This window comes from Schistocerca americana, chromosome X (genome assembly GCF_021461395.2).
Source record: "Schistocerca americana isolate TAMUIC-IGC-003095 chromosome X, iqSchAmer2.1, whole genome shotgun sequence".
Classification (NCBI taxonomy): Eukaryota; Metazoa; Arthropoda; class Insecta; order Orthoptera; family Acrididae; genus Schistocerca; species Schistocerca americana.
This window is the reverse complement of record NC_060130.1, coordinates 457799431-457813182: the sequence shown is the minus strand read 5'-3', so window position 1 is coordinate 457813182 and position 13752 is coordinate 457799431. Positions and strand designations below refer to the sequence as shown.

General features: G+C 41.2%; 1 protein-coding gene across 3 annotated transcripts in view; it reads left to right on the top strand.

The window, feature by feature from the left end:
• The window catches only part of LOC124556594 (adenosine receptor A1-like), a 184744-nt gene that overhangs the window by 126865 nt on the left and 44127 nt on the right, over window positions 1–13752 (top strand). For 2 of the 3 annotated variants that reach the window (XR_006968627.1, XM_047130560.1), the window contains exon 3: window positions 6071–6271. The exons of the other annotated variant lie outside the window; for it this stretch is intronic. Coding sequence is in view for 1 of the 2 variants with exons in the window: in XM_047130560.1 (XP_046986516.1) it covers window positions 6071–6271 (201 nt within the window). In the remaining variant the exon portion in view is untranslated. The remainder of the gene's footprint in view (window positions 1–6070; window positions 6272–13752) is intronic. 3 annotated transcript variants of the gene reach the window in all.

The following is a 13752-nucleotide window of genomic DNA, read 5'->3' as shown; positions in this document are numbered from 1 at the left end:
TGTTCTGCTAGCTCTGTCTGAAGCGTTTTACAACTACATATCCTGACCCAGGTGGTCTATAAAAGCATCCGATCACCATTTTTGACCGTTCTTTAATACTCAATTTCACCCAGATTAATTCACATTCGGAATCCGTGATAACGTCGCTAGATTTTTATCGAATTTTTTACTGCAATAAACATGCCGCAACCACTGGCGATTAACCCATCCTTACGATAAACATTCCAGTCTGAACTTATGATTTCGTTGTCACTGACGTCTGACTTCAACCAGCTTTCTTTTCCCAATATTGTCTGTGCATTATAACTTTCAATAACCGATAATAATTCTCGGACCTTTCTGAATTCATTACGTTGTTTCTACTTTACTATCACCTGTTTATACCGTTTCGTGGCAAAATAAACACAACGTTGCAAAATTTCCGCTTGATACGTTAATTCTGGACAGTAGTGTAGTTCACAAGATTTGACGTCATACACATTGAATTGGATGGAAACGAAACTGCAAGGTGAAATTCACATGAGATACAGGTGAAATATGTGTACAAATACGTGTGAAATATGTTAAATATATGTGAAGTACATTGGATATGTGCGTACACAAGCAAAGCAGTGGATAAATGCTGCTCCTAAACCCCTGGATAGATTTTAGGGATACTTGGTACAGGTATTTTTACTATCTAGAAAGGAATATTTTGTGGACAAGAACCAGCAACGCCCTATTGAGAGGAGGTGACGGCTTGGAGAGAGAAGGGGAGAGGAGGAGATGAACAGACAGAGGGAGTGAAGTAGGAGATGCACAGAAAGGGATGAGTAGGAGATGGACACCGTGGGCGCGCAGATTGAGAGAGAGAGAGACAGAGGCAGAGAGAGGAGGTGCAGATGGACAGAGAGAGGGGCAGGAGGAGATAGAGAGTGGAGGGTGGAAGAAGTGTGCAGAGAGAGGGGGAAGAAGAGTTGGGCTTAGTGATTAGGACGGAGAAGAAGGACTAATAGATGACAGAAATAAATACATACCTGGGCAACGCAAGGCACTCAGCTAGTCTTTCGTTAAAAGTAGGAGTCCATTGTAAAAATTTATTATAAGTAGGCTCTCGGTTATGTAAGTTACTTCGTTAAATTGTCTGTACATAGGGCAGATAGTGCAATTAGAAGAATCGACGTTGATTTTTACTGTCATAGAATGCCTTTGCAGTTTAGATAAAATTTCATTCCATTCCCAGTAGCTGATTACTAAATATAATTAATTAGCATTACAAAGTAGTACTACATACAGTGATACACAGCAGGCAAGAACAGCTAGAGAAACAAAAATTCATTTGTTACCCTCTAATCTAATGATTTTTCTCCTTACATTAATAAAGGGAAACTTGAGCACATTTCAGTTAAGAAGATCTCCTCTTCATACTCTACTTTCCTTATACTACAGAGTATTTCTTTTTTTAAATCTAATGTCGAATCGTTTTATTCAACGTCTGCTTTGGTTGTTTTGAGACTCGCAATTCGAACAGTCCGTATCTGCCCTAACACGATAAAGTTTCGTGGCAAAGAAAGTACACCAGAAGACTAGCCCCACTATTAGGAGTCATGAAAATTGTGACTTTCGTTCTAGTCAACATAAGGAAGACGTTCTCTCACATAACGTCCCGCTATCACTGATGACTTAAGAACGCTGCAGTACACGTCTGTTGAAACTCCTTAGATGTAATGCAATGCGAACATTTGCAATTTGTATGTTAGGAATGACAGATATTGTGTTCCACGTGAGTCACTGGTAAAGTTCAAAGATATTACTAAACATAACATTGATATTTGAATTACAATTAGTTAACTATTGAAACTGTTAAATCAAAATTAATTACTGTCACTAATAACACCATATAAATATTGAATAGTTGATGAGACTTACACTTTGGATCTCTCTAGAATGTCATTACCAGCTTTTTTAATTACTGAAGCCATGACTAGATATTGGAGTAAATATATGAGAACGTGTATTGGAGTAAATTTGTGGGAGTGTTGTGGTAATGACATATATGCTATAATTTCGATTTGTAGCATGTTATGTGAAATAATTTCACAAAATTTTTCCTCGATTACTGTATGAAATTAATTAATACGTTTACTTTCATGCTGCAAGTAGCTTTTATTGGGATGACTTCTTGTGATGTGCCAATCCTCTTAACCCTTTGTCACAATATGGGCTCGAGGACTTGATTTAAGAGTGGATCTCAGGTATTTCATTGGCATGATTACATAATTGTCACTTCGTTGGCTAAGATGGACGTACCATATGAAGTCTGTTGCCACTTCCGTGTAAGTTAATGGTGCCTTCGTCAGCCTGTGTTTAGCGATGATTCATCTGTGACCGCTTTTCATGGGTCAGTCCCACCCTATTTCATATTCATAGCAGGCAGTATCTTGTGCAGTTAAGTGTTTCTGTCCCACCTACTTGGCTCATAAACGAGAAGTAGCAATTTCGACGTTTGAAATGCTTTCTAAGAAGCATCAAAACTGCCTTCATCAACTCAAATGGGTAGACTGGTCCGTCTCTGAGAGGCTAACCATAAATTTGACTTGACACGACAAGGGATGAATTAAATACATAAACGTGTAAATTACCCACCGTAAATATAGCATGAGAGTAAAATTTGCAACGTGCATCCACAAATGCTCTAATGATATAATCAGTAATAAAACTTGCTGTAGGGTATTCAGTAGTGAGTGATATTGGAATACACTGTTTCAGAGGATACTTATCAGAGGCCATTATTCTAAGTGAGAATTTTGGAGTACTTGCTTAATACATTTCTAATTAAGTAAATAAAAAATTACTTCCTTTGCTGTCGAGAGAACTAGCAGTGCTGCGCGCAAACGAGAGCAACTGAGAAGAAACTTCGGACACAATTCAACGGTGCTTATATTATTAGTAAAGGAGCAGTAATATTCAGATTTTTCCACCTAGTCCGAAAGACGTAAGACTTTGAAGGAATATGTAAATTTATTAATATTTTAATGGGACTGTGCTGTCCTTATTTTCAGTACACTATGTGTGTAAGTGCGTCACTCTGAGCAGTTATCAGCTGACGCTTACTTTTAGTGTGGCTACCAGAAAACCGAAAGCACCAGTGAAAAAAATCGTTCCATCTTTAGCAACTTATCTTCTATGTCTTACATGATAACTTAGTCACTAAGATACCCAACAAAGGGTTCAGAGCGCTTTAAATTATTCTGTGGTTGCTTTAATATTGTCATCCTACTAACGCTACACATTTACCAGCAGCTAGGGAGACATTTGGTTTATCTTGAGTAGAAAACTCCATTACATAAGACGTCACTATAAACACGTCAGCAAGTCAGCCCAAAACCACAGAAATGCTACGTGGATGCTCGTCAGAGAAACCCATTACGCTAGCTACAGCGTTCTGCGCCAGCGTCGGGTCCCAGAAGTCATTAAGACGACCAAGTCAGTCTCAGCAGTTGTTTTCCATTCGCTGCTTCTGCACCGCCTCTCACCGTGTTCCACTTTAACAGTTCCAAACAAATCTACTTAACCGCATGTTCGACAAATGTCATTTCCATGTTAATCGGTTCTTCAGACGAACTGATTTATCGTCTTACCGGGCAGGTCTCCAACCTGCCCCTCAAAAAACATGAAACACACAGAACGAAGCTTACACGAGGCAAACGAGTTTCCTGCCTTACGTTAACTGGTGGATGTTGAAGCGGTTAAGTCACCAGAACCACCAACTCATGCAATATGTGTACAAGCAACAGTCTTCTTTCCTTTTGTTGTGCCCTTGTTGCGAATCGGCGCAGGGTCGACATGATTGTTAACGAATTTGGCATGGCTGATTTAAGGAGTGGCCGAATGCCCTTAGTCTCGTCACTCCCTTACCATCCGTGGCGGAATATGTGTACCCAAACTTTCAGTATGTAGCGTTATTCGTGTGAGTTCTCTAAATGTTTACGAATCGTGTAACTGTGGCGTGATTTGGATACCAGCCCGTAATTCACTTACTGGTATGTGGGAAACAGCCTAGAAACCACATCCAGGCTGACAGGCACACCGACCCTCGTCGTAAATCCGCTCGCCGGATTCGATCAGGGGTCGCCGCACCTCCCCGTCCCGGAAGACGCTCTGTAACACGCCCAGGTATCCCGGTCGGTTTATAATAATAATAGTAACAACACTAATATAAATAACAACAATAAATTATGTAACCGTATCCATTCACATAATAAATTTCATATGTTTCATTTGTTATAACACTACGCATATCGATGTTTCGTCCATCACCTAGTTACACATTATATACAGAACTGTCAGACAATATATTTCGTACCCTGTAAAATAGATCCTACTTTACTTTAACCTACTGTAATAGTCCATTTATTGCATAGATGTCAACCCAGTGTTTGTCAGATGCTGTGTGGCTTCTGCGGACGCATTAAGTTCAATAATGCTGAAATAGATAAAACAAATTTTCAGCATAATGTGTCAATACGGACAACACAATAAACAAACTGATAGTATTGCCTAAGCGTACAGAAAGTTTCAAAAGGTTTATCCCATTTCGCAAGATCATGCCTGAAGACAGAAAAAATGGTTCAAATGGCTCTGAGCACTATGGGACTTCACTTCTGAGGTCATCAGTCCCCTAGAACTACTTAAATCTAACTACCCTAAGGACATCACACACACCCATGCCCGAGGCAGGATTCGAACCTGCGACCGTAGCGGTCTCGCGGTTCCAGACTGTAGCTCCTAGAACCTCTTGGCCACCCCGGCCGGCTGTAGACAGAAACTGGAGACGATTTTCAACCTATGCTTTTAAAGTAAAATTTTACCGTGGCGACAGTTGTAAGTTTCTGTCGGTGCAGCTCTCTCATTCTTTCATTACCCAGTATGAGTCGAGTCTTGATGCCGATAAAACAGGAAAAAGTCGAGTCCTGCAGTCACCGTGTCGTCAGATGCAAGTACATTATATCACGTTTTAGTCTTATAGTCATATAATGAAATTCAGTACAGAGTAAGACCTTATTCAGAGTATAAAAAGCGAGTAATAAAACTTAAAATTATATGTGAAATCCAATGCATTCGACTTCAGTCAGTTACTGAAAATAAGGGCCCCGCAATGAATTGAAAACGACTGACAGTGCTACTCAGTACAGTACGCAGTCGGTACTCTGAAACAGGTTACTTTAAATGGAAAAAAATGGAAATGAGCGTTTGGCGTCATTGGCAGGGAGGCCCATTGCTGGCAGGTCCGGCCGCCTTGGTGCAGGTCTTATTACACCCGACGCCACATTGAGCGACCTGCGCGCCGGATGGGGATGAAATGACGAAGACAGCGCAACACCCAGTCCCTGAGCGGAGAAAATCGCCGACCCAGCCGGGAATCGAACCCGGGCCCGTAGGACGGCAATCTGTCACGCTGACCACTATTTTTTTAAATCTCAATTTTGATCTATATTTTTCGTTGAATTTGTTCGGGGCGGACGTCCGACGACACTCGTTTAGGTTCTACGTTGATCCCTTCACTCAGTTTTTTGTTACAGAGGGTAGCTAACCCTCTGACCCTGCACGCTGAGCTATCGTGCCGGCATGAAAATCTCACTTTGTTCGCTTTCGTTCGTTGCATCTGCTCGGGGCGGACGTCTTGAGACACCCGTTCGTCGTTGATCGGTTAGTTCAGTTCTGTTATTACAGAGGGCAGCTAACCCTCTAACCGAACACGCTGAGTTACCGATCGCTCAGCTATCGGGGCGGACACTTTAAATTATCACGCCAGATTCGCATGAGCGGTAAACAGTGTCAATGCCAGGACAGACTGTCAGAAGTAACAGCATAAGGAAAATGAAACGAAGTATAAATCAGATACCATGAGAACAGGTTTCTCAAGATACAGATCGTATGACGAAATATGCGACCAATATATGTTACGAGGCTTCTGGGGCGGTCATGACATTTGGATGAATTCCCTGTATTTCTTGACAATTGTCGTACAGTACTTCTTATATGAATAATAATAATCTTCAACTCAACAACCAAATCCATTGTTTTACAGGCGATGGGCTGTCATAATTGCAACTGTATGGCTGGCCTCCACAATGATAAATCTATCACTCTTTGCGTGGAATAAATGGGAGCCTGGAGCTGAATGCGAACTGGACAAAATCGTTCCTCTGGGTTACATGATAGCAGCCGGGATCGCAACCCACGGCGGCATCATCGTGGTCGTGGCACTGGTGCATTACCGGATTCACAGGTTAGTCTGCCTATCTAAACACATTCTGTACTACAGTTCTTAAAGCTCGAGTATTTTTCACCCAGGGTCGAGCGAAAAATTTATCATCATCAGATCTACCTGATTAAAATATGAAATAACTTTGTTATATCCTCCTACATGCTGTGAAACGAAAGCAAAAAAATGGCTCTGAGCACTATGGGACTCAACTGCTGAGGTCATTAGTCCCCTAGAACTTAGAAATACTTAAACCTAACTAACCTAAGGACATCACACACATCCATGTCCGAGGCAGGATTCGAACCTGCGACCGTAGCGGTCTTTCGGTTCCAGACTGCAGCGCCTTTAACCGCACGGCCACTTCGGCCGGCCGAAACGAAAGCACAATATTCAAATACTGGTGAACATTTATTCCTGAATTGCCTCTGTAACCAGGATTATTTAATTACAGTATCGTTCTGATAGCTGACCAGAAGGTAGCATAGTCGAATGGCGTTTACAAAATAAAGTTTCCTTGCCTATTTGGCAATCAAAAGGGGTATATACATTGATTTATGCACTGAGAACACTAGACTCGTATTCGGGTGGAGCTGTTTTCTGAACCCCGATCACCCGACTTGCTTTACATTTTCTATATTATACAGATGTCATTTGAACCGAACAGTGAAATAACTTATTCAAAGAGACAAAGACTGGTTTCCTTCACCGTCACTCTGCAATTAACCTAATAATCAGTCTCTAATGGTCTCAAGGTCAATGGGACGCTAAATTATAAACATTCTTGATATTTCTCTGCAGCGCGATATGACACTCTTCATGGTGACTGTTCCACGAGATATGGACAGAACGGGCTGAGACTCCCTTAGTGCCCTGCTAGAGAAGTACGTAACGAGCAGTCACAAGGTTTCGTCTAGGTCTGTTGATTTCTTAAAAATATCGGTAATTCGATGTATCTGTATTTAAAGACATTATTATTGCCTCTCGATGTATCGAAAAAAGAATCTATGTGTCGCGGGAAAAAATACCGACGTACCGGCCTATAATAATATCGGCCACACGTTGTAAATATAGTGCCAGTTTCAGAGTTTTATACTGACGTATTTTATTATAAGATATCCTGAACATCAACAAGCTAGGATTCTGCATGTCCCCCTTAGTACAAGAATTGAAAGGAAAACGATGCGCGTTCAGGACTGGCGATAACCACTTTGCTAACAATGGTAACTGTATATAAGTATCTTTTCATTTCTGCCAACGCCAGCGACCTGCCAGTTGCAGTTTCAAAGCTGCGTGGTGAAGCTAAACGTTGCAGTTTCCGCCCGTACCGCCGAGCGCGGGTTACGTCACCATTTCACCTCACACGTCCCCACCTACCACAAAGACCAATCTCGCCTTTATGAATTTTGTTCACTATTTCCAGAAACTGTTTTTGTAGAATGCCGATGTGGAGAAATAGCACACTACTTGCGTTAAAAATCGTTTTTTAACGCAACTTTCTTGTTCTTCACATCGGAAATCTCGTTATTCCATTCACATCGTCACCCCCCCCCCCCCCCCACACCCCTTCCCAGGCCCCAGTAAAATCGGACTTCTTCCTTTTGCGATCTATATTTGCTTCACACATTCATTTACAAAGACTGGACGTAACGAAAGCTAACAAGTAGTAAGATTCCTTCACACAGTGAAAGTGAAATTATGCTCTACCACTACTTCAAAAGAAAAGCGTTAAATATTTACCGAAAATTGTGAAATAATATAATGCAAAAAAATATCGGCACTCGACATTAACACTTTTATAGCGATATATCGATGTATCTGGGAAAATCCTCGCCGATATATATGGAGACATTTTGGAAAATATATGGACATATCGATATTTTACCAACAGCCCTAGTTTCGTTCATTCTCTCTCTCTCGACCCGATAATCACCGATAACAATGCAAAAAAGTCTCTCTTCCCAAACTAATTGTTCCTCACAGTGGCATGCTACTGCAGGAAGTGATAGCGGTTCCTCCATGTAATATGATTGTATGCATTGGACGCTTTACTGACGTTCGTAAAGATGCGCAGATTTACGTTTACGTTGTTAGTGTGCTCATTATTTCCGTAATATTAGGACTATCAATTTCGACATGCGTTAGTGAACTGGTATTTTTTCATAGCTGCTAAACGGAATAAATCTATTACCATCTTCTAACGGTGTATAGGTCGTTGAGTATGCAATCATAGGATTTTCTGAAACTGGAGAATCCGGGACGAGGCATGTGCTAGGTAGTGAAGAAATGTCTCCCTAATTATCATAAAATGGTGCAAATGGCTCTGAGCACTATGGGACTTAACTACTGAGGTCATCAGTCCCCTAGAACTTAGAACTACTTAAACCTAACTAACCTAAGGACGTCACACACATCCATGCCCGAGGCAGGATTCGAGCCTGCGACCGTAGCGGTCACGCGGTTCCAAACTGTCGCGCTTAGAACCGCAAGGGCCACACCGGCCGGCCTAATTATCATAAGACAAACTTGTTTTAGCAGTAATTCAATGCCCTAATAAGTAAATATGCACAGGAATATAAACAGAAATAGGCATCTATCAAGAAAAATAGCAAACCATCCGTTGTGTCTGCAATCAGAGGATTTTCTGAAACTCAAGCACATATGGTGTTTCGAGTTGAACCCGGGATGAGACATGTGCTAGGTAGTGAAGAAATGTCTCTCTAATTATCATAAGACAAATTTGTTTTAGCAGTAATTCTATGCCCTAATAAGTAAATATGCAGAGGAATATAAACATAAATCTATCAAGAAAAATAGCAAACCATCCTTGAGTGTTACAAGCATTTTTAATATCCATACAGTGGATAGTCTTAATCGTAAATAGTAGCTTCTGTTTTGGGAGTGTCCTTCGCTCGCGTCCTTATCTCAGCTCTTCGTAAAAATCATAATCATAATCTTCTATTAAATTCCTCGCATATTGAAAACATAAGAAATGTCAGATATCACCATCTCTCTGTCACTGTTGTAATGTTACAGTCCATACGGGTTTTTCCTATAAAAGATAGTTTTCTTTTTGGTACTGTTATGTTGGAAGAATCATGCAAACCGTCTCCTTGAAACTGGACTAGAAGGTTTCCTTTTCTATAAAACAGTTTAAATCAAATCAGTCATGACTGTTGAGCTATGATACTGCCCATAATCAGGTTTCGGATCTCTGTTTACAGCACTTCAGCATTTTACAAGGCGAACACTGGGAACGTTCGTAAAATACGGCTAAGCCTGAAGCTAAATTGTCGTTTACCTTAAGTACAAGATACAAATTTAAATCGTCTTGTTCGAACTTTAAAAATAAAAAAAGGGTACATCTGATGAAAGAAAGAAGGAACATTACAGCATTATGATTATCATTCAGTCGATAACGAGACATTTAGAGAAAGAAAACAAGTTGGAAGCTCAACATTTTCGTCTTGGTTGCTAGACCTTCTATCGGTACTTATTTTTCTATGGAGTCAGATCTTTGAGTTCTGCATAGTCATGATTTATAGCACAGAATTCAGTTTGTGATACCTTCAGGAATGAAATCTTATTCCAAGAACAAAAATGGTTATAACGCATGTGAGAGAAGTTCATTGAAATAAGATTTCGGCCGAGCAAAAATTCCTGTTTCCCCGTAATTTTAAAACCCGTGTATTCAGATAATATCAGTAAGATCTATATTTGTTCAAAGCTATTTAGAATACAAACTGATTTCTTTTTTCTCAACAGATTAACAGCAGTTGTCTATAGTCTCATTTTCACAACTTCGTATCAGCAACCACTGGTCACATTGGATGAAAACTGAAGATTCATAACATAACAGTAATTTACAAACGCATTTAGACACTTCTAACTGTCATAAAATATCATAAATGAACGTTAATAGTGAAGTAACACTAAGGATTCAGCTTTACTGAAAAATCTGTTTTCACCTTACCGAAGGAACGACGTTGGAGTTGGCTCACTGTCACTAAAACAGCGGAAAGCACAGATCTGCTTGGTCAATCTGGAGTTTGAGTCCATTTCTCCTCGAAAGCAACATCATTGCCTTGATAACTGATTCAGACACTCAGTTATATGTCATGAGGCAATAAGAACAGTCACTAACGGGAAGTCACATAATTTTCAGCAATCAGCTGCACACAGAATTTGCTAACTTCTACCTTAAATCCAGTTCATCATCAGATTCATAGGACAGCGTCCATTCAAACGTACAGTTTTATTTCATACGATTGGAGATGCCACCTTAATCTCAAACATAATTTTAGGATGCGCATCGCGGTGGCCGATCTTCTTATTTCTTTGACAAAACTGGCAGTAGAGAATCTGAGACGGACATCGTCCCAGAGCCGAATCTCAGTATGAATTCAGATGCGCGCTGCCACCTTGAGAGCCATGAAAACTGGACCTACGTCCGTGCAGCTTAACTGTCGGGATGAGTCCACTTCTGTTGTTATCCAAAGCGATTTCTGAACAGCGACGCTGCAGGAGCTCCACACGGCTCCTAGGTATCACAACGTACTTCTTTTCTCTGCTTGTGGCATAGCTGTGTTGGCCGTATAGTTTGAGCACTCTGCTACCTTCCCCTTGTACAGTATAAACTACTTTGCCACGGCCACTCTCAATATCCGTAGAACAGAAGCGATATTTTAAGACACTTCGGAAGCTGAACACCAGTTAACTAAAGAGTATCGCTTCTTGAAATAAAATCTTCTTTAATACAGTAATTGGCCCAGCATCATCACATAATTATATATTCCCATACAAAAATAGTAAGTTGAAACAAGACACTTATAGAAACTACACAGCAATTCTATACCCTACTTTGTCTCAAAAATCAGTGATAAATTACAATATTAACGATAACCGAAACATTAATGCACAAGTGCCGATCATGGATTTACCGTAGAAAATATAGCAAGGTCGAATTCCGTCAAGCTAAATGTGCCATTTCAGTACAGCACTATTAATGTCACCAATGACTATGAGTATACAGACCACTTATACAGCACAAACATCAAGGTAACATATACTGATAACAACGGTCTATGTGAGATGCATAGGAATAAATGGAATGCCTCCTTCAGATTTTCTATCACCGTGGAAATGGTTTGAGGAATACAGTAACGTATCTCTCAAAATCAACCCAGCGGCCCTAAATAGTAGGCTGTTGAAAATATTTTTCCAGGACACAATCTCTGTGCGATTGAACATAAGTTGAAATTATCATTCACTGCATAGAAGTAAGGACGCAAAAAATGTTTTAAGAGTACTGCATGTTTATACAGGTAGGCTGGTTCAAATGTCTCTGAGCACTATGGGACTTAACTGCTGAGGTCATCAGTCCCCTAGTACTTAGAACTACTTAAACCTAACTAACCTAAGGACATCACACACATCCATGCCCGAGGCAGGATTCGAACCTGCGACCGTAGCGGTCGCGCGGTTCCAGACTGAAGTGCCTAGAACCGCTCGGCCACTCCGGTCGGCATTTATACAGGTAGGCCCAAGAGGAACTGTCAGTACTGAAGGATATGGCAGGAACGCTCAGTCGAAGAAAAAATGTCTAGTAGACATTGCCTCTAAAATGCACACCTTAATAGGTATGTGCACTTTTTCAGTAGAGGAGACGTATTTCACAGTAGTGAAGAGGAGCAAATGCTCATAGTTCTTAAAGTAAACATTTACAAATAAGAGCCCATGTTTACAAGACAGTTTCCTTGGAATGATCGATTTTGTCATTGCCCTGCATATTGACCCTTCCTTTTTTGACACTTTGTGTACCGTGTAAATGCCTTAACTGTGGATACATCGCCCGCATCTCGTGGTCGTGCGGTAGCGTTCTGGCTTCCCACGCACGGGTTCCCGGGTTCGATTCCCGGCGGGGTCAGGGATTTTCTCTGCCTCGTGATGGCTGGGTGTTGTGTGCCGTCCTTAGGTTAGTTAGGTTTAAGTAGTTCTAAGTTCTAGGGGACTGATGACCATAGATGTTAAGTCCCATAGTGCTCAGAGCCATTTTGTGGATACATCGAAGCTGCACTACGTCATTATTTGTTATTTTATTCCACATTGCCCTTTCTTAAATGCAACATGCACAATTGCTGTGTGTCACATAAATATTAATAAGATGACTTCCATGGAATAAAATGCGTTACATAACGGAAATTGCCTCTGAGGTGGCTTTTGAATGAGAGTCTTGAAGTTGTATATCACATAGCGTAGACGAGCTCAGATAGTCATCTGCCGACAATGTCATGTAAGATACAATTTCCACCATCGGAGTCAATACAACTGTTCAAATGTTTTAATGCGTACCACAATTTATATCGGGCCTCTCACGACAGAACTGACCTCCAATTCATTGTCGATGAGATGGGCTACTGAGCTTATGTGTTTCTAGGAGGAACGTTTAGTAAGTAATGCAAATCATGGTTAGAAAAGGCGGAATTTGTTGGGGGACATCGTAGAATATTCCTGCTTCAGCTCTCATAGTTTCCTGAAGTTCCGCTAGGTGACGGCGCCGGTAACGGAGGTGGGCTCCAAGCAGAGGGCTGTCATTGAGTTTCGTTTGACGGAAAACTAGGGCATCGCAGGTATTCATAGGCACTTGCAGAACGTCTACTGAGACCTGGAAGAGAACAAAAGCACGGTGAGTCGTTGGATGAGGCGTCTGTCATTATCGCAACACGGTAGCGCCAACCTGTCCGAGCTTCCTCTAGCCAGCCGGCAGCACACAGCATACAGCAGTGGCTCCTGAAGTGTTGGAAGGTGCGAGCACTCGAATTCGAGGTGGTCAACGAATCACGATCAAACAACTCGTTGCACAACTGTACGTCTCTGTTGGTAGTGCTCGCTGAAATTCATTGGACTGTTCTTTCTCATCCACTATACAGCCCGGATCTCACACTTTCCGGCTTTATTTGTTTGACCCAATGAAGGATGCACTCTGCGGAAAGCAGTACATGGTTGATGGGTAGGTTATTGAAGCAGCAATAGTATGGGTCCGACACATAGAGCCCCTTCCAGCAAGGTGAAGTGAGGCTGCGCAACCGAACGGAAATTATGGTGAAAAGTAGGGTTTGGTAGCCAAAACAATGGGGATTAATACGACGTATCTGAATCCTGAATGAAACCAACCTGATTTCAGAAAAAAATGTGTTGCGTTACTTATAGAGTGCACTTCGTACATGGAAGTACAAGGTAAAAGTATTTCTCTCAAATTTAGCTGCTCAGTTACATACCTCTACGTACGTATCTTCATGTCGCGAAAGCTATGTTGCTAACATGCTGTATCTACTATCACATCTGTACGTTGTAAACCACTAAAAGTGCATGGCGGAGAATACTTACCATCATACTACATACTAGCGTTTCTTCATTTTCCATTCGCGTAAAAAGCCCGTGAAGATTGGCTGCTTGAATGTCTGTGAAAACCATTAATAGACTGGCCGGTGTACCAAGCCAACTGT